Source organism: Babylonia areolata, chromosome 22 (genome assembly GCF_041734735.1).
Source record: "Babylonia areolata isolate BAREFJ2019XMU chromosome 22, ASM4173473v1, whole genome shotgun sequence".
In the NCBI taxonomy this organism is placed as follows: domain Eukaryota; kingdom Metazoa; phylum Mollusca; class Gastropoda; order Neogastropoda; family Buccinidae; genus Babylonia; species Babylonia areolata.
In genome coordinates, this window is record NC_134897.1 from 34,403,480 (window position 1) to 34,425,975 (window position 22,496).

A 22,496-nucleotide genomic window follows, 5' to 3' on the forward strand; every position below is an offset into this window, starting at 1 on the left:
GATGTGTCTGGTTTCAGCGATGTGTCACCGCCCTCTGTGTCTGTTAATCCCCCCCTAAGACCCCCCCCCCCGCCCCCCCCCCCCGGCCCACACCCTCACCCCTAAACTCTCTCCTTTTCTCTCCCAACATTTCCTTTGTCCACCCTTTCTCTCATTCGCTCTCTAATTACTCTGTTGTCCTGCAAACTTCATTCACCGCTGCCCCCATTCTCCCTCCCCCTCCACTCTCCACCCCCCCTCTCCACTCTCCCCCTCTCTCTTCAGCATCTCTCCTCCCTTCTCTCTCTGTATGTCTCTGTCTGCCTCTCTCTAATCTCTTCAGCTTAATCCCCCCCCCCCGCCCTCCCCCCCCCCCCTATTTCTACCCATCTTTGTGTTCACTTACTGAAGGTATGGTGTAAACAAGTGCACAACACTTTTTTGTGCTCATTCGTTTGTCTTCAGTACACAAGACTTTTTTTTAAAGTGTCTCTCTCTTTCTCTGTCTCTCTTTTGCACCCCCCCTTCCTTCTCTCTTTGTCTGTCCCTGTCTGCCTCTCTCTCATCTCTTGCACCCCACTTCTTTTTCTACTTTTTATTCACTTACTGAAGGCATGGTGTAAACAAGTACACAGCACTTTGTTGTGCTTATTCATTTCTCTTCAGTACACAAGATCTCTTTTCGTGTGTCTATCTCTTTCCCTATTTCTCTCTCTGTCCTGTCTGTCTGTCTCTACCCCTTCCCTCCCTCCCCTTCCCTCTTCCTCCATCTCTCTCTCCATCCCTCCCTCTTCACCCACCCTTAGTCCCCCTTATCCTCTCTCTTGTTTACGAGGTTCGCTAGAGGAGAAAATTGGCGAGGGCTGGTGATCAGAATTGGTGAGGCTTTTGTCACCAGAAGAGCGCCGACAACGGCCGACTGACCGCGGGCAATACGGCTCAAGCCGAGCGTTCACTTGCGCATTTCACCCTCAACCCCCCCCCCTCTCCACCACCCCCACCCCACCCCCATCATCACATGGTTTAGAATCCTGGCAGCAAATGACAGGTATGTTTGATAATACACTCCTCCCCTCCTCCCCCCGCTCCCTCCCTCCCTCCCCCCACCCCCTCCGCTCCCCCAGACACACAAAATACCCTCACCCACCCCACCACTCCCTTTCCGGATCCACACTCAGACCTCGGAAATGAGGACTCTGTCAGGTTTCTGGCCCAGTTCGTTGGTCACAGAAAAGGGACACACCAAAATCGATCCAACGCTCGAAACAAACAAACAACCCCCCCCCCCCGCCCCCGGTCCCCCCCAAAAAGACTCTCTTTGTCCACGTTGTCGTTCTGTTGGTGGTACTATTGTAGTGCCGGACAGGTCCCTGTTTCTTCCACTTAGCTGGTTATAAAAAGGGACAGAATCAAGTCGACCAGGATCCCAAAATAGAAATTGGTGCTCTCACTTCCAATTCCCGCCTTACTGATGTGTTGCCGTTCTAGTGGTGTCAGCGTGATAACCGATTTACCCCCCTTCTTCTCCCTCCTCCCAACCCTCTAGGGGTGGTTGCCCCTGTCGACCATAGTGTCTGTGGTGGGTATCCGGACGTTAAACCCGTGAAACATCACCCATGGCGACACTAGTCCTGCAGCAGAAAAAATGCCATTCGTCAGGTTTGAAAGACCTGAAGAACCCAAATCATTAAACACACACACACACACACACACACACACACACACACACACACACACACAGACACACACACGCTCACACACACACACACATACACACATACGCACACATACACGCACAAACACACACAACACCGCTGGTGCTCCCCCCAAAAACAACAACAACAACAAACAAACATAAAAACCCCCAACAAACCATAAAACAAAAACAAACAAAGCAACCGGAACATCTACCGCCACCACAACCACCCCCGGGCCAAATATCTGCCCCAAAGAATGTTGTAAACGATTAAACGATACAAACCAACAACAACCAAGCAAAGAAACAAAACAAAGCAAAAAAGATGGTGTGGGTGGGAGAACTATTTTGTTTTTTTTTGTTTTGTCATAGAATATGGCCAGAAAAAAACGTCCTGAGCTTCTGCACTGGTCCACTATGTTGATAGATAATGTGTCCCAGGCTTCAAACCCATGCTCTCTGGGTTAAAGTGGTCGAAATGCCTTGTTGCCTCGATCGGCACTGTCATGGAAACTCTTTCATGAAGTTTCTTTCGCCCTTTTCTTCTTTCTTCCGGTTCTACAATTTTTTCCCCTTCTTATCTAAGTTTTTTTTTCTGTTAACTTTCCTGTCTTCTTCTTCACCCACCCCCAACATTAAAGATAGAGACTGAAATGAAAAGCCGATATTATGTAGTGGAAATGATGTGTTGTTTTCCCCTATTTACATTGTTTTTATCTGTTTAATTCACATTAAAAAACAACAACAGAACATCGATATTGTGGATGAAAATAACCTGTTTGTGTTGACATTCTGCACTTAGCATACCAGGGGTGGGGTGGGGGTGGGGGGTAAAGCTATGTGTTTACACACATACACACACGCACACACACACACACACACGAATGGTGAATGTGGGTGTGTGTATGGAAAGCGACAAGGAGAGAGAGAGAGAGAGAGAGAGAGAGAGAGAGAGAGAGAGAGAGAGAGAGAGAGAAACGTGAACAAAATTGGCATAAACACAAAATTTTGAAATTTCTCTCTTTCAAGATGAATAAAAACAACAACAACCCCTAAACCCACCATAATTACATTACATCTTCTCCGCCAAATGCTTTCGTTTCTCTTTCTTCTTACTTTTTCTCTTTCAACACTTCAACACTTCCTTTCTTCCGTCTTTCCCTCTACTTTCTGTCCCACCATAATCTCATTTCTTTCTCAAACGGTACAATTCCCAATGACGCCCTTGTCAAAAAATAACTGAAAATAAGCAGTATATTGGGACAACCAGGCATAAACTGCGGGAAAAGTCACAGGAAAATGCTTGCAATGCATTTTTCGAGTCTGGAATCTGCACTCTGTCCCGCGTTGCTTAGTAGCAAAGTGAAAGGGCCAATGAGTCCATGTTCCCCCGTTCTGTTTGTCTGATCGATAATGTCAGGATGGGAATGGTGGTGTTTGTCGGTTTGTGTGTGTGTGTGTGTGTGTGTGTGTGTGTGTGTGTGTGTGTGTGTGTGTGTGTGTGTGTGTGTGTGTGAGGTCTAGGGGTGAGGTGAGGGTCATGTTTTGGGTGTTTTTTTTTTCTTTTTTTTGATTTTGTTTTTGGTGTGTGTGTGTGTGTGTGTGTGTGTGTGTGTGTGTGTGTGTGTGTGTGTGTGTGTGTTTGTGTGATGGGCTGAAGAGACGTGCATGCGTGGGCCTGTGTGTATATATGTCAGGGAGAGAGAGAGAGAGAGAGAGAGAGAGAGAGAGAGAGAGAGATCAGGTAAGGCACTTCCCTTTTTTTTTTGTCTGATCGATTTTGTTAGGATGGGCATCCACGATTACTCTCTCTCTCTCTCTCTCTCTGTATCCGTGTGTGTATGTGTATGTCATGGGCTGAAGAGGCGAGCATGCGTGGGCGTTTGTGTATATATATATGTGTGTGTGTGTGTGCGTGCTTGTGTGTGTATGCGTGAGAGAGAGAGAGAGAGAGAGAGAGAGAGAGAGAGAGAGAGAGAGAGAGAGAGAGAGTATTCTGGCTGTCTAATCGATTTCGTGTGTTTGTATGCTGTCTGTCTGCCATTCTATCTGTCTGTCTCTCTCTCTGTGAGCGCGTGCGTGCTGGTGTGCTCTGTGTGTCCGTGCGTGTGCGTGTGTGCACCTGTAAATACACACGTGTGTGTACACGTGCCGGTGTATATTTCTGTATGCTGCATTGACACTCAGCATCGACAAGCTGGGAGACAGGAAGCAGTTTGTAAGAGACAAATCGACATGATGTTGTGCAGTCAACGACAGGCTGCATAAGATTCGTTTTCATTGATTTTTCTTTTCTTTCTTCATTTGTGTGTGTGTGTGTGTGTGTGTGTGTGTGTGTGTGTGTGTGTGTGTGTGTGTGTGTGTGTGTGTGCGTGACGATTGGACTGTCAGGTTTCAAGTCTCAGTTTTGGATGACATTTTGTGATCCACGTCGACACAGTCAACTCGTGGGCTTGTGTGTGTGTGTGTGTGTGTGTGTGTGTGTGTGTGTGTGTGTGTGTGTGTGTGTGTGTGTGTGGTGTGTGTGTGTGTGTGTGTGTGTGTGTGTGTGTGTGTGTGTGTGTGTGTGTGTGTGTGTGTGTGTGTGTGTGTGTGTGTGTGTGTGTGAGAGAGAGAGAAGGAACAAAGAAATCAATGCGTCAGTCACGTGTAAGACAGTGAAGTGCTGTTTCCGGTACATTTAAAAAACAAACAAAAACAAAGTGTGTGGCGTGGTGTCCTTTGCACCCGTGTGTGTGTGTGTGTGTGTGTGTGTGTGTGTGTGTGTGTGTGTGTGTGTGTGTGTGTGTGTTATCACTGCTTCTTTTTTTATTATTATATTTTTATCTTTGATTCTTTCTTTTAAATCATTATATTTTTCAAACTGGAAATACTTTTTCCTGTTTTGTAAGACCTTTAAATATTCAAAAACATTTCTACAACAGGGATGACGTTATACGAGAAAAAAGTCTGGTCTAACTTTGCACTTTGCATTCTGATGCGCAATGGTGTTCGTGATGACAATCCGTATCCGTTGGTTTTTTTTTTTTTTTTTTTTAGTTCTTTCTCTCCACTCCCATTTTTTTTCTTCGCAAAGGAAAATGTTCTTCCTTAAATGTAACAGAATATGCTCTGGAGCAGTGGCCCAATGGTAATGTGCCCGACTTGGAAAGCAAGTGTTAACAGGTTCCAGCCCCATATAAATACGGACAGGGGATTTTTACTAAAAACGGACGGGGGATTTTTTTTTAATACTAAATACGGACGGGTGATTTTTACTAAATACAGACAGGGGATTTTTACTAAATACGGACAGGGGATTTTTTACTAAAAACGGACGGGGGATTTTTACTAAATACGGACAGGGGATTTTTTTTTACTAAAAACGGACGGGGGAATTTTTACTAAATACGGACAGGGGATTTTTACTAAAAACGGACGGGGGATTTTTGCTAAATACGGACGGGGGATTTTTACTAAATACGGACAGGGGATTTTTACTAAATACGGACGGGGGATTTTTACTAAGTACGGACGGGGGATTTTTTTTTAATACTAAATACGGACAGGGGATTTTTACTAAATACGGACAGGGGATTTTTACTAAAAACGGACGGGAGATTTTTACTAAAAACGGACGGGGGATTTTTGCTACCCCCTCCACTAGATCCTTAGTTATGGTCTTGGTGCTAGTCTTTTGGATGGGACGATAAACCCAGCAACACGCTCTTAGCGCACGTAAAAGAACTCACGCCAACAAAAGGGCTGACACTGACAGAACTCTGTAGAAAAATCCACTTTGACATGAAAACAAACTCACCTGCAGACAGGACAAAGAAAAAGAAATGTGGTTGGTACTGCACTGTGGCGACACGCTCTCGCTAAGAGGACCTGTCCAAATTTCACACGGCCAAATCAAGTCAGGCAAATAAAAAAAGAAAGAAAAAAAGCATATATATATATATATATATATATATATATATATATATATATATATATATATATATATATATATATGTATTGCACTGTGGTACAATACAATACAATGCATTGCAACAGACATAAATACGGTGACTGCTTTGTTCATGACTAAACCCAGCTGTCACTCAACCTGACGCATTTAACACGTCTTTTAGCCAAGGCTTCCGCTTTCCATTCTTTCATCCTAATTTTCTTTCCTTTTTTTTTTGGCGTTGCCCTCAAACTGCTAACAGCCACACCCGGGTATACTCTATCTGTCGCGAATGGAACCAGTGCTAGCAACACCGTAAAAGGAGCTATCGATGTTAAGATGCTCTGAGGCCACTCAACAAAGGAGATGCTGCAATGCTGACAAGTCACTGATTAAGGTGATGTTGAGGGGGCATCCTTTTTCTGTGCCCTTTCGTTTGATTTTTCAACGTCATGCCTGTCTACCTATCAGTATCACCCAATCGATCTGTCTGTCTGTCTGTCTGCTTGCTGTATATTTACAAGCCAGCCTGTCTATTCAAAATACCTACCTACCCTTTTTTTTCTCTTGTTTTTCGGCCTCTGTCGCTCGCTTGCAATACCACAGAGATAATACCTTACTTTTTACTTGTTCTTTCCTTTATTCTTTAAAGTGCTATACACGTGTCTTTCTTCATTGAGGAAGAGAGAGAGAGAGAGAGAGAGAGAGAGAGGGAGGGAGGGAGAGAGAGAGAGAGAGAGAGAGAGAGAGGGAGGGTGAGAGAGAGAGAGAGAGAGAGAGAGAGAGAGAGAGAGAGAGAGAGAGAGAGAGAGAGAGAGAGAGAGAGAGAGAGAATCCCTCCCTCCACACACTCACCCATCCTGTCCTTTATTCCACGTTCAATCCACCTTTTAAATTCTTGGGAACTAAGTGTGTGTGTGTGTGTGTGTGTGTGTGTGTGTGTGTGTGTGTGTGTGTGTGTGTGTGTGCGTGTGTGTGTGTGTGTCTTGTGTGTGTGTGTGTGTGTGTTGTGTTTGTTGTGTGTGCGCGCGCGTGTGTGACAGGTTGTACCTTATTCTAGTGTTGGTACTTAGCTTTTAAAAAAATGGTTATTATGAATGTGCATTATGTAGGATGAATGTGCAATATGCACGATGAATGTACAATACAATATGCCTAATGTTAACGTTCATATTTTAAATATATTTACGTTGGTAATTACGATGTAATGATAATTAATTGCAATGTTTTTAAAGCGAACATGTGAAATGCTTTTATTTGAAAACATATGTTTATTACTCCTGTTTTATCAAGTAATCCGTGTGTGTGTGTGTGTGTGTGTGTGTGTGTGTGTGTGTGTGTGTGTGTGTGTGCTGATTATCAGGTTGTGTTTTGCCGCACCTGATGCAAGTTATCTTTTATGAAATAAGAAAGTTATTCTTATTATTATAATCAATGTGCAATATAGTAGGCTATTCTCATGATTATATTCAAAATAATGTTTATCAATTCTTTGTTTTTACATTAAAATATTACCTGCAATGTGTAGAATGAATGTATGAAACGGTGTATGTGATATTTTTACATTTGAGTCTTCGTTATATTCCTCATAGCTGTTGTTGCTTTTTTTTCTTTAAAAAAAAATTATAGTTCTGGTCTCCATGTTGATTACTTGTCTGTGTTGTGATAATGCTCCTGACCAATTTTTTCTAGTTGGAGATAATAATGTTATTCTTATCTTATCTGATCTTCTCTCTCCCGTCCCTACACACAGTTCTTTGTGTGATTTTGGTAAGATGGACACATTCTGTATTCTTTAACGTTCAGCGACAGCTTACAAAGTCTGCGTTTCTCTTGCAGTAGGTATATGTGTTTAGCTTGTGTCATGTTTCTTTCACTTATTCCTCTCAGTCGCTAACTGTATAATTTTCCTGTCTGCCTACCAACTTAACATCCTACCTATCTATCTGTCTATCAACCTGAACACTTACCTATCTATCTCCCTACACAAACCAACACAATCTTGTACCAGTTCACACCCGACCCACCTTCCCCCGCACCCACATCATCTGAAACTGAATCGTTTCTCCACGTCATCCGCCTTTCTCCCCCGACTAATCAGCGCATCGCATGCAGGCACGATACAGTATTCGCTCGTGCACCACAAAAGTAGGGCGGGTCTGACTGGTTGACTATTCTTACTGCCATGGCGACAGCCTACTGGCGCCGAGCGCTTTTACCGGCACTAATATGGCGGTGATCTCCCGTGAGAGCTGTAGTCCAGGGGGTAGGTGGACCGACATGACAGTAACGATGCTAACGAGACAGGTGTGGCAGCTTTGATCGTTCAGTCCTGCGCTTAATTGTATCCGGGGCGTGGTAAAGATGATGACTGTCAGGGTGAGAGAGAGAGAGAGGAGAGAGAGAGAGAGAGAGAGAGAGAGAGAAAGAGAGGTGGGGAGAAAAAGACGGACAGTCAGAGGGATATCTAAGACAGATTGATAGAGACCGAGTGAGAGACATGCACAGGCGGACACAAAGAGAGGGAGAGAGAGAGAGAGGGAGAGAGAGAGAGAGAGAGAACTCACACTCACTCGAACCTACTTTGGTTTTGCCCTTGCACGTGCGTAATGTCGACGATCCTCTTCGATTTTTCCCAACTCCTTTAACGGCACTCCCCTTCTTTCATCTTCAGACTCCCACTCTCCCTCTCTCTCCACCACATCTCTCCCTCTCTCTCTCCTCAACTACTGCTCCTCCTTCCCACCTTTCTGCGATGCCCCTCCATACTTTATCCCTTTCCCCTGTCCCTCAGTGGTTTAATTCTTTTTCTTTCACTATTTCTTTCGGCCAGCGCACGGAAAGAACATATATGGGTTCAAAGAAGACATGTAAATAGGACAGATTTTTATTAGCACAAAATAAGGCTAATACAGCCAACTTTAACTTCTTGGGTGTTCAAGAAAACATAATAAAAGGGGCCCCATTTATCAGGTTCAGAGAGAGAGAGAGAGAGAGAGAGAGAGAGAGAGAGAGAGAGAAACAAGGCACGCAATTTTCCCAGAAAGATAAATACAGACGAATGGATTGACTGAGAAGCAAGACAAGACAAAACAAGAAATTATTTCAGGAAAGCCGTGGAGAAACATGAACACGTTACGTATTTCATTTAACCAAAGAAAGAAAACACGAAAGATAGACACGGAGGCCGGGGCGGGGTGGAGTATGGTGTGGAGGAATGCAGGAACAAGGAGAGCGACAGATAAAAAAACATTTCTTGCAAAGGTGATGGATGCTTTGCACCTTCAACTGAGAACCCCCCCCCCCCCCCCCCCCCCCCCCCCCCCCCCGCCCCTAGCGTCCTCATGGGAGCAGAGAGGGAGAGAGAGAGAGAGAGAGAGAGAGAGAGAGAGACAGACAGACAGACAGACACACAGAGAGAGAGAGAGAGAGAGAGAGAGAGAGAGAGAGAGAGAATGAGCTCCCTCAAATCTACTTAGGTTTCGTCTCAGTACAAAATGTCGATGACCTTCTTTTCCTTTAAAAAATTTTCATTTAAAAATTTATTTGGGTTCTCCTTGAACGACACTTTCTTTCTTTCATCTTCAGCCAGACTTGTTCTTTCTCTTACCCCCTCCTCCCCCTCTTTTGTGACACCTCCCCCCCCCCCCCCCCCCCACACACCTATTCCCACCTCTCAGCTCCTTCTCTCCCTGACATCGTCTGACGTTATTGGCCAGAGAGGAAAAGAAGATCGCAGTTCAAAGAACAAACCAACGATTATTGAGAGCGAATATTAGTTTCGTCTTTGAGATCATCTTCATCGTCATCGTGGTCCTTGTCAGCAATATCATCATTGCCTTCATCGTCGTCGTTGTCGTTAACACTCCCCACCATCATCGTTTTTTGCTTGATGCTATTGCTGATTTGATGTCATGTTTTAAGAATTTGATGTCATGTTTTAAGAATTTTCTGCCTTTTCTGTTCTGTTTCCCCACCCCCCTTCTTTTTGTCTCGGGATTAATATAAATGGAGGCATCTCCACACCTCACCATACCACACCACTTTACACGAAACCAAAGTGCCCCACACCACACCACATGCATACTTCACCACGCCATACCGCCCCACACCACACCACATGCATACTTCACCACGCCATACCGCCCCACACCACACCACATGCATACTTCACCACGCCATACCGCCCCACACCACACCACATGCATACTTCACCACGCCATACAGCCCCACACCACACCACATGCATACTTCACCACGACATACCGCCCCACACCACAACATATCACAATCAGGTGTATGCATAGCCGTCCTAATTCCCCTACCACCAGCACCATTATGACGAAAGACTGCCCCTGTAATGATGTATTCATCATGGGTACGTCCTTGGCCTGTGATTGTCCGGCAAGCAAGCCACGCACTCTTTTTCTCTCCCTCTCTCCTTCTGTCTGTTCCCCCCTCTCTCTCTCCCGTCATGTATCACCATGGAAACATGCCGAGTCCAATGTCCGACGAGTGGGCGTGATATTTCCAGCCACCCTAAATTATGGGCCAAGGAATGTTTGCGAGGAGATACGGTTACAGTTTCCCTGAAAGAGTGTTTATTTGCCTCTCCTTTTGTTTCGCTATGGAGAATGATTTTTGTAGGGCTTGGGTCAGTGTGTGCGTGTGCGTGCGTGTTCACGCGCGAGCATGCAAACACACACACACACACGTGTGTGTGTGTGGGTGTGTGTGTGTGTGCGCGTGCGTGGGTGCGCATGAAAACACGTGTGTATGTGTGATTGTGAGAGCTCTCTCTCTCTCTCTCGTCTGCTTAGCTATCTGTTTGTATGTCTGTCCGTTCATCCGTCCACCTGTCTCTGATATCTTTCCCTCCGTCTCCTCTTTTGTCTATTAGTCTGTCCGTCAATCCGTCTGTCTGTCTCTTATCTCTCACTCACATATACACAACGACACACACACACACACGCACACACGGACACACACGCACATGTCATGCGTCTGCTTGTCCGAACCGAATAGCTGTCTGTCTGTAACCTAACTCTGTATATCGGGCCATCATTCTGCATGGGTCAGATTACTGACTGCAGCTGCTCACGACCGCTGACGTCTGACCGACACAGCAGAATAAAGCAGACAGCATAATGTGAGGCTGAAACCATAGGAGTTCCATCTCCGCTCCTGATCCCATGCTTCTTCCTCTTTCGGTATCGATCACTTTCTGTCTTCTTCATCTTCATTATCTTCTTCTACTTTTTTCTTTTCCCATTTGACTTCTTCTCTTTCCCGATTTTTTTTTTTTTTTTACTCTTCGTTCATCTTTGGATTCCTCTCTTTTTGTGTGTGTGGTTTTTTACGAATGGTTTAGTTTGCAGTTTCGTTTGTGTGTTTGTGCGTAGTTTCATGAAATAACGCTCACATACACACCGATGGGTGGGTATACATTCGTGCGCAACCGCCCTCCTCCTCCCTACCCCTTGCATTCAATAGTGATTAATAATAATAATTTATGGAACAATGCGTGATATTCATTTCTGCCAAACACACACACACACACACACACACACAGAGTGTACAAGGTTAGTCTTCCACTAATTCTGAAGACATCGCCTATTTCCCATAAACTGGCCTGAAAGTGGTAACGTTAATTTTTCTGGAACACTATAGCTATTGAACAAAATGTACACAGGGATATTCATTCAACAGCTCAGACATTTTTCACACAGAGTAGTAAATACAAACAAGCAAGCACAAAACAGAAAAACAACATATTCATACAGACGCAAGCGAAATCAGAAATTCAGAACACAGATAGTGAGATACAGTCGTAGACAGACAAGCCTACAAGTACTGTGGCAACAAACCATGCCAGTAGAATCAAAAGTTCGCAACACAGATACGGTCATGGAGACAGACAAACCTACGTAAATAGCCTTGTGTGTGTGTGTGCGTGCGTGCGCGCGTGCATGCGTGCATGAATGCATAATGTACGTATATGTCTGTGCGCGTGTAGGCATCTCCGCATGTGTACGTTTGCGTGCGTTTGAGTGTGTGTGCGCGCGCGCACGCACGTGCTCGAGAGTATAAAACGAAAGTAATCATAAACAGTTGCAGCTGCTGTTGTTAGTGTTACTACAGCTGCTGCCGCTGATGGTGGTGACGATGATGATAACGATGATGACGACGAAGACAGTAATGATGATGACAACGACGACGATGACGACCATGATGATGACAATGAAGACAATGAAGATAACGACAATGACAATGGTGATAACGATGACGACAATGATGACGATCTCATCGACGACGATAACAACGACGACGCTGTGTGCCGCAGTACCGGAGCCAGGGCCGGGGCGAGCTGCTGGTGTCGCTGTGCTACCAGCCGGCGGCCAACAGACTGGGCGTGGTGGTGCTCAAGGCCCGCAACCTGCCCAAGATGGACATCACTGGACTCTCCGGTCAGTGGCCGTGAACAGTGTGCTTTCATTGGTTTTGTTGGTTTCTCTCTCTCTCTTTTTCTGTCAGTACCCGTATCATAAATACACCCTCTGTGTGTGTGTGTGTGTGCGCGCGTTTCTGTCTCTCTCCGTCCTCTACTTCTCTCTCTGTCTCTGTCTGTCTCCCTCCATCCCCAAACATTCTCTCTCTATACCCCACTCCATCTCTCTTTCTCCCTTGCCCCTTACCTCTCCGGTATCTGCATGTTATTGTCATCAAATGCAGCACTTCAAAAGCGGCCCTGATCCGCTTTGCTCCAGCTTAGCCACAATGGTGATAATGGCCAATGAGGAGAAAGAAGCACTGCATTTTTATTCAGCGTCCATTTTCACCATTTCTCAAAAGGGGATTAAATGAAAATCCTGACAGCGGGATTAATTTCCATTGAGGGGAGAAGGGTGGGTGTATGCGTTTGCGTGTGTGTATATGTATGAAGAGAGAAAGCGTGAGAGAGAGAGGGTGGGTGGGTATGTGTGTGGGGGGCAGGGGGGTGGAAGGGGAAGGGTGATAATAAGTTCTGTCAGAATAGCCATTTCCGATCAAAAACGCGCGCAAGAGAGACAGTACGAAATGGTTTATTCAGAGAGAGAGACAAGTGAGTGAGAAAGAGAAACAGAGAGAGAGAGAGAGAGAGAGAGAGAGAGAGAGAGAGAGGAAATAAAAATAAAAGCAACCCAACAATCAACTGACCTCTTTGAGATCTCTAACCCACACAAGTTATACATTGTTGCTGGTTTTTGTTTGTTTTGTGTTTTATAGAAATTACTTCGAGGCTTTTAGATATTTCTTCTCATATATCCATTGTCATGTTCTCAGCCTCAAAGTTGGGTTTCTCACGAGTCACGTGGGCGAATGTCCACGTGCAGCAACGGTCAATCTATATGATAATTAGGGGCACGTGCGCTCTCCCATGAACATCAGAGGTTGGTGCTTAACAATGCACAAGGTGAGCATGCATGAATGGGCGAAGGGCCACGTTCGCACGACCAAACACGTGCGCAAGCAAACAACGAAACCTCCCCCTCTCTCTCTCCAGCCTTCCCTCTTTCTCTATTTTTCCTCAGCAACTTCATGTCTGTCTCCCTTTCTCCTCTCTTATTTCTCCTCGTCTCTGTCTCCCTTTCCTTTCTATTCATACTGTTTCGCTTTCTCCCTTTACCTGTTCTCTTCCCACGTAGGGTATATCAGTTTTTGTTTGCTTCTCCGTGTCATTCCCCTTCCTGCCACTCTCTACCTCTGTCTGTCTGTCTGCCTGTGTGTGTGTGTGTGTGTGTGTGTGTGTGTGTGTGTGTGTGTGAGAGTGTGAGTGTGTGTGTGTGTGCGCTCGCGTGTGCGTGAGAGAGAACGAGAGGGAGGGAGGGAGAAGGGGGGAGTGCTTGCTTGTGTGGTTCGAACACCAGAGTACATTCATTCGTGACACTTTTTCCATGTCTCCTACAAATAAATCTGAGATCCTCTGCCCTGCAACCTCGCTTTAACAACCAGACCACGCACATCTTTTACTGTAATGTAAAGTTCTACAGTAAATTAAAAAACAAAACAAAACAACAACACACACACAAAAACACACCATAACACAAACACACACACACACACAAATACCCACCATGTTCTAAACAATAGAAAAGGACCCTTTAGATTTCGCCGCACCTCGTGGGTGGGAAAAGTAACCACACTCTCATTAAAATCTTCAAATAACCCAGTAAAGTTCTGCTACTATTTAACTGAAATTTGCGAAATTTATCCTGCGATGATTTTGGCATATCCCCATCAAATATATTGGCGTTTAGCATGTATACAAAAGAGTAAACAAAACGTAAAATTATAAAAATAAAATCGTCGTATAAAGTCGACGATGACTATTGTGACTGACTGTGATGTGCAGACCCCTACGTGAAGATCTACCTGCTGTACAACGGGCAGCGCATCGCCAAGAAGAAGACGCACGTCAAGAAGCGAACCCTCAACCCCGTCTTCAACGAGTCCTTCCTCTTCGACGTGCCCTACAACGAGGGGCTGCAGAACATCTCGCTCGAGTTCCTCGTCCTCGACTGGGACCGTATGACCAAGAACGAGGTCGTGGGTCGCCTGGAGATCGGGGTCAAGTGCGGGGGTCAGGAGGCCAACCACTGGAACGAGGTCATGAATTGCCCACGGAAGCAGATCGCCGAATGGCACAAGATGTTGGAGTAGAGTCCCCTCTTCCCACCCCTGTTATGTTTTGGAAAGGGGGGGGGGGGAGTGGGAGAGATAGACTGAGGAATTGAGGGAAACCGGTTTCCTCTTTTGCTCATGTCATTGAAACTGGAACATTAAAATATCCGGATTTTATGAGAATCTAAAACCACCATCTTGAAAGAACAGGCAATATACAAAATAACCAGTCCATTGACTGTCTTTATTAGAACGAGAGAAAAAAAACACGATGAATACTGTTAACGATTTGCTTGTTGATCAATATTAGATCCATACCATAATAATAATTTTAAAAGTTTGAAGATGGAGGTGCAAGCACTCGAAATGAGTATGATTTCTCTAATTATCTTTTAAAGTATCCCCCCTCCCCGCCCCCAAACCATCCACGCTGCGCAACACTGAATCTGACTTAACATTTTGCTCACCTATACAGTGTGTTATGCTTAACAGGAATTCCTTTTCATGTAGTAAACTGAATTTGGCAATTAACTCCCGGTTGATTGTAGTTTTGCATCAGAGTCGTAATGCACACAGAGCGATGACAACGTACTGATTTTTAGCGGGGTATTTCCAGGTACAGACGATGATAATCGTATCTGGGAACAACAATGCAAGAAATTATCTCAAGAAATTGTGTTCTGTCATATTAGATTTTTAAAAAATCAATGAAGCTTAAGTCAATATATGTCACTGACGTATCATTACCTCTGGAATTACTTTCCACATCACTGAAGAAAAAAAAAATCTGAGTTATTGGGTTTCAACAAAATGATGTTCCTAGTCAGAATTTCAGTTCTTTTAAAGGTATGATTTCAATGCCCTCAAAGTCAATTCCAATCCTTATACTTTTGAAACTATTGTTCAATTCCCCCCCCCCCCCCCCACACTTCTCTATCAACTAATATATTCCATTCGTGTTTGCTGAACGTTGTTCAGTAACAATTGTAATAGACCATACCATTTTTTCTGATTTAATTCTTACTTCGACCACATTTATTTTCGAAATATGTGCGCCTGATACAATATCTTCATCAGGTGAACCACAATGCTTATTTTCTCTCATTTGTGCGCCTTTTGCGCAACACACCAACCATGTATCACAAAACCCATTAATATTATCATTATTTTGTTATATAAAAAAAACTACCTATGTTCACAGTCTAACAACGCATCAAAACCAAATGTGTGAAATATAACTTTGCGGTTTCTTTCTCCCACCTTATTTTCCCCCATCCACTTTCTCTTCCACTCTCCAATCCCTCTCTCTTCTATGTCCCTCTCTATGTTTCTGTCTCTAGTTTTGTATGAGTCTTTCTCTTGCCTTCTCATATTTATCCTGCTTCTTTTCTTTTAAATAAAATACCTCAATATCAAAACCAGCAAAACGGGGAGAAGAGAAAAGGTTTGACTGGGGTTGGAGTTATGAAGCCTAACAAAATTCCGACAGAAATTGTTGATTGCGAAGATAACTGACAGAAATGTTTGCGAACACGCGCATGTGTGAATTATTGATTTGTGTAAGTAACCGTCGGTATCTGTACCTGTTGACCTATTTGTTTTCAAATCATTTCATATCAGTGTTCCGCAACTCTGCTTACTATATATATAGGCTGCATGTAGTCCAGAGTTCATCTTGCCACGTCCATCTGCTACAAGGCGATGTTACTGCCACATGTTTACTGTTATAATTCTGTGTCCAGTTGCTGCTACCGGTTTCTGCCACCTCTTACCGTATTTCCTGTAAATAGCATTGTTTTATGTGAACCGTTACTCTCTGAGTGGAGTCTAATAGCGTAGTGTCGATTTAGAAACTCATTTTGTGGATCATAATTATTACCATTGGGATCAACCTGTCGTAAGGAGGAGTAAACGGTTAAAGTATACATGCATATTGAAGCTGTATTTCTACCTTAGCATTTCTTTTGCCATAATGAGCAAATAAGCAAAATTTCTTTTTTTGTCTCAAACTTATTGTGGCTAAGGGTAGTATGTTATAACATGTGTGAAATGTTTCCATGGCATGTCATTACTCCCATTATGAGTAAACAACGGTCACTATTACCATTATTTGAAATCTGTTACCTTTACATGTAAAATCTTGAAACACTGGTAATATGTTCCCTTATGTGTAGCCTGCTACTATTATATGTAACATGTTTCGCTGAGTGTAATGTGTTACACCTATGTATTAATGTTCCCACTAATCATAACTTGTTACCATCGTGTAATCTGTTACCACTGTGTGTAATGTTTCACGGTGTGCAGCTCTGTCGTATATAACACGTTTCATTAGGTGCAACACACCACCATCATGTGTAATTTGTTATTATGAAGTGTAACATTATTATCACGTACACGGTACAGCTTGATACCATCAGCTGCAAAATTCTACCAATATGTCTCAAATGTTGCCAACATTTGTTAATGTTGCCGGTATGCTTGCTTCAACCGTATTTCGTCTTCTCTCCCTTCATGTGCAGTGCTGCCACGTTACTGCAAGATCTAATCTCTCAACATCTGTGATTTTCGTCAGTGTATGTGGTCCATTATACCAATACCTAACTTCTGTCATTTCCGTGTATCTCTTACCTCTTTCACTGAGTTTTTCACTAAGTTTGTGTCATGTCAGCTTCACTATTTGTGTTCCATTTATTATTTTAGAAAGTTAATCAAATGAGTACATGTGAATTAGTGATGAATCGACTGTACATTAGCTATACTGAAGTCATTTTATCAAGGGCTATGTGGTTTTACCAAACAGCATAAAAGCAGTTTGAAGACTTAGATGCACTTAAAATAATGAAAGATGTAAAACTATGGCTGTTTGTGAAAAAAAAAAAAAAAAAATCAAACATTTTAAAACAACGCATATAAAACTAGACAATTTATAACAAATGAAACAAGCAGAAAACACGTACATATTCACGTAGTACTGTGTACATAAAATTTGGTACATTATCTCAAAATGTGAAAATAATACATAACAGTTTGACATCAATCTTAATAACGATCAAACATGGACACCAAAATCCGTTCACTTTTGAATCTTAAAATAGGTTCTTTCACAATTCATACCGAGACACTAATATTCTTTTTTGGGGTATACTTTTGTCTTCTTTATGTTTGACACAGATGAGGTTAATTTAACTGCATGTTGTAAGAAAATGCCAACATAGTCTAAGCATTGAAAACAATATATATCCCTTTGGGATTGATTTTTTCCCCCCCGTATGGGATGACTAGCTGGTGGTGAGGGAGGGCGGAGGGCAATGGAGGATGATTGTTAGGGATGATTCCCTGTTTTTTTTTTTTCTTAAAAAAAAAGAAGGTTATAGTAATGTGGTTTGCATACGTTTCAGTGCGTAAAGAACAATTTAAAAAACAACAGCTATAAACAAAACAATTCCTTTTGTTGTTACCGTCCTCATAAAATCCAACCCTCTCTCCCTCTGTGTGTGTGTGTGTGTGTGTGTGTGTGTGTGTGTGCGCGCGCGCGCAAATGTGTTGTATGGATAGAGAACATCACAGGCTATGTCGATCTCAGCATATGTGTGTCGTTTGTTTTGCTGATTCGTTCGTTTGTTTGTTTACCTTGTATCCTTTCCTGACATTTTTTCCTTTAATGGTAATGGTTATTTTAGTGCGTTTGGGATACATGTATCAGAACTACGGTGGAATGTGTATTTTCAGTTTATTACATGACCACAAAACAAATAAAAACAATAACAATATGTACGTGTTGTAAAATGATTTTTGCCCAAACAAGGTCACAGAAATGTAAATAGCATACGGCAAGAGTTTTTCATCCCTCTGATATTGAAATTCATCATGTATAACTGATGTAAAATGAATCCTGTTTGTGTGTCTGTCTGTCTCTATCTCACTCATCAGGTGCATTTCATAAAATAATGTATAATCACCCAAGAATATGTTTATGTTCCAGACTCTGCCCATCAGACACACGCACGAACGAACGCGCGCGCACGCACACACACACATCCTACAAAAGTCTGTTCCACAAATGTTCATCGGCTATAAACTCTTTGTCTCAAAGTCTTTCTGATCGAAAACTGTCCGAGGTGAAATAGGAGAATTTATTGAACAGACAGAACAGGAAGGGGGTCATGAATATATACATATTTCTTGACTTCATATGGATGACGTTTTTCTATAAAGAATAATGGTTTCCTGACACTGTCTTTTGACTTTGGTTCTATCTAAGATTTGCCAAGACTGGTGATGAATATTGCTGGTAATTAACGACAGCAACAACAACAGATTCTATGATAACCGTCTGACCAATTGAATAGATAAATGATGATTAACTAACATCATGTCATTTGTTGTTGTTGCTTCCCACCCCCCCCACCCCCATTTATTTTACTATCATCACAAGATTCTGTTTACTGAGATTACAACATATAACAAAGATCTACTTGGTCGGCAGAGACAAGATTTTAGAAATTTTGTCCCACATGCGAGTTTACTCGTTGCATTGATGGAGATTTCATGTCACCATGATGTCAGAGCACTGGTTGTATTTCTTGTTATCCGTCTGTTTCTTGCTTTTTCTCTGTACGTGTCTCTGTCTCACTTTCTCTTTATATGTCTGCGTCATGCACACAGACACACACGGAGACAAAGACACATTCGTCTAATATCCGATATAGCGAAAAGAGAAAAGACAATAAACCGATGAACGAACACACACACACGCGCGCGCGCGCGCACGCACGCACTCGTGCACACACAGACACACCATATACACATGTGCGCACGTACACGTACAACTCACCCCTGTCCTTCATCCTGTCCCAATATTGTTGTTAACATGTAGAACAATACATCTTCATCCTCCATGATACAATAGGGAACTACCTGGCTTATGGTAAAACAGAACTAAATCAGTATTTTGTGTTCTCCTTCGTGTAAATGTCTTTTTTGTGTATATGCGGAGTACTCATCCACCGAACATTTCCCACCGAATTAAGCCCTGTACAGGGTTATGTATACTGTGTGTTTCTTTGACTGTCAAGTTGTTTTCTTTCATGTCCTTGCTGGGTGCCGTTTGGTTCGGCAGTGACATGTGGTATACCCATGTGTGGGCAACTAAGTCTAGGGAATCCAGCTCTCGGTCATTCTTTTATGTAGAGTGGTGTCCGGCATGTAGATGGTTTGCTGTGTTTCACTCGTAGGCCTAGCTGTTTCTGGCATGAAAACTAATTCAAGCCAGAGTTCTCTCTGTCTGCCTGACTCAAATAGATCTATCGCTGTCAGTCTCTCGCCCGCCCCTCTCTTTCCTCTTCAAACGTGTTGTGTCCGTTTAAAATAATAAAACTTCAAATATCCGTCAACGGTGGCTCAATGTTTCCTTTCATTTGTTTATTAATCCATTATTACTTATGAATCAATTCCCATTTGTATCTATATATAATCATTAAAAATATATACCTACATACAAACCTACTGACAGAATTTAAGTGGTGCAAGACGCTAGTACACATATAAATATCGACTGTGGGGGCCAAGATATTCTGTACATTCCACTGGGGACAAGTCTTCAGAACACTGAGCGTACCACTGAAGATGCAATGCACTAACAGTAGATTTCCCTCTCCTTATTCTTCCTCCTCAATCATCTGATAAGGAAGAATTTGGTGATTGTGCTTGTTCTTTGTCTGCTTGATTCTCTCAGTATCTCCATCCCTCCCACTCTCTATGCATTATATATATTTCATTACTTGGCATACAAACACAATATCGCATTTAACATTTTTGATCCATCGAATGTGTAGTAAGTGCTTACACTTACCTACATATGATTATGAGAGTCTACCTACAAGCATCTACTTGCCTACCTATGACAGCAATCAGACACGTTATTTTGACTCCTAAGTCCAACAAATACATTGCATCCTCTCTGGTACGTCTCATGTCTGTTGTCTGCGTCGCGATCCACGTCGCAAGGTTCATTACAATTAATGATATCATGTTCTGAATGTCCACAGTCCATGGTGATAATCTCTGACTTCTCTTACTGGTCACTTGCATTTAGGTTATTGTATTTGTATCATTCTCCCAGAAACCTCTCCTTACAGTAGATTAAGATTTAGCCACACCCATTCATAATGATGACCTTTGTTTAATTAAAATCTGAGATGACTGTGTTGGTGTCAGGATAAAAGGAAAGGTTAGTTACCGTTACAATAATCAGTTAAGTTGAACGAATCTGTCAAAGAGCATTGTTTACGTTTCATTTTTTTTTTCCACATAAGCAGGGTTTGTGTTGCTAAACTGCAAAAAGAGCTGCTCTTATATTTGTTTCCTTGAAACAGGTTTTTACGTGAAAAAAATGTCGACCCCCCCCCCCCTCTCCCGTTTCATCGAAAGAAAAGACTTGGTTTTATTTTTATTTTCCCTTTGTTATCACGAATTCAAATTTCTAAGAGCGGATTTTTTAATTTCATTTCTTACTGACCGTTTTTCTGTTGTTGTGAAAGTTATGTGTCCAAATTGTCCATCAAAGTGGATATTTAGTCCAAATTACAAACTGACGCAGAGATCTGGCTATAATTCTTTTCGCGTCACGACTTTCTAAACTGAGGGGAAAAAAGTTTATTTTTTTCTAAAAGTCCCGAAAAATAGATAATTTTGAGATAAGCAGATGGACTACCAAGAGGATACAGACGAAAAGTTACAATATAAACATGGATGAACGGATGATTTCCTGTTATTTCAGCGTTGAATAAAGTACGTCTCATTTTCTATGCTTATATAGAAAAGATCACTCCAATGCAGAAAACAACAACAACCAACACCCATTAGTACCCTCTTTAGTTTTTAATGGCAAATATATCTCAAGATTATTATATCACGACTCGGTGTGTTTTATTGAATCCGATTAATTTTACCTATGGTATACAGAAGAAAGCGAACAACACAACTGTTCTCTTAATTATTAAGACCTATTCTTTTATTTTCCCACAGAGTAATATTTTCCATACAGAAGATTTACTTTCTCTCTTTTTAACTGGATCCTTTAAAGCAACAAATCTGCTCACGTTTAAAAAACCTTTTGTCATGACGTCCGAATTATTAATTACACTAAAAGCTCATGAAAATGTATATATGTTTTGCCCTCTACAAAAAGCCTATATTTCATCACGTTAAGATTTATCAGCAGCGTGCATTATTTCCTGTTAACTAATAGGGTTTGTTGCTGTGATTTTATTTCCTTTTCGACTTGAGGTGGATCGTCGTTCTTCTACAAAAATGCCCCCCCCACCCCCCATTCTCCCTCTCGCTCCCACTCTCTGTTTTCTGTTTTTTTTGTGACGCTCTCTCTCTCCCTCTTTCTATCACACACACACACACCAAACCCACCCCTTTCCCTCCACTCTCTCCTGGTTTTCTTCAACTTTTTATTTATTTATTTATTTATTTTGTTTGGATTCTCTATTTCTTTTTCACTGTCATCCCGACCATCCACACTTTTCGCCCGCCTCTGCATGTCCCGGATTAGTCCTTCATTAGTTTTAATTTTTTTCTTTCTTTCATTTAGTTAAATGTTTTGTTTTATTCCTCATCTGTATTCCTCTCCCCCTTCCTCTGTCGGTCTTTATGTCTATCTTCCCCAGTCTTTCTCTGTCTCTATCTCTTTCCCCCATGCGATTAAACAGATAAACCTTCGACGGTAAGTGCGAACCAGACATGTTTTCGGACAGCCTTCTGTACGTCTCATAGGAGAATGAGAAAAGATGGTTCTGTATCTGTAAGTGTCTGCTTTGGTCTAATAAAGAGACACGTACTTCATCTGTCGTCGTCTGTGATGCTTTTCATTCATGTCTTTGTTTGCGGATGCCTGTCTCTTCTTGAGAACACGCCCCGCAGCGCGCTCACACGGAGAAAAAGGCATGCTGTCATAACTCGGAGCCAACGTAAAAGCACGCGCAAGCAAACACACACACACACACACATACGCACGTTTACTGTTATCTAAATATGTACGCATACTCACCTTCAGACAATAAAGAAATATACATTACATTCACTCTAAGATTCCCCCCTTCCTCCCCATCTTTGTGCACTAGCATGCACGTGCATACACACGTACATGTAATTTCATGCCTATAAAAGTTGCATCTTTTCAAAGTGATCCCACTGAAACATGGAAGCAGTAACAATTCG

The 22,496-nt window shown here is 42.6% G+C and overlaps 1 protein-coding gene across 1 annotated transcript in view; it reads left to right on the forward strand.

Moving 5' to 3' along the window:
* The window catches only part of LOC143296969 (synaptotagmin-4-like), a 35,345-nt gene extending 13,224 nt beyond the window's left edge, over positions 1–22,121 (forward strand). The window contains exons 3-4 of the mRNA XM_076609042.1: positions 11,950–12,073; positions 13,999–22,121. Coding sequence (XP_076465157.1) covers positions 11,950–12,073; positions 13,999–14,306 — 432 coding nt within the window. The 3' untranslated portion in view covers positions 14,307–22,121. The remainder of the gene's footprint in view (positions 1–11,949; positions 12,074–13,998) is intronic.
* Positions 22,122–22,496: the final 375 nt, after the last annotated feature.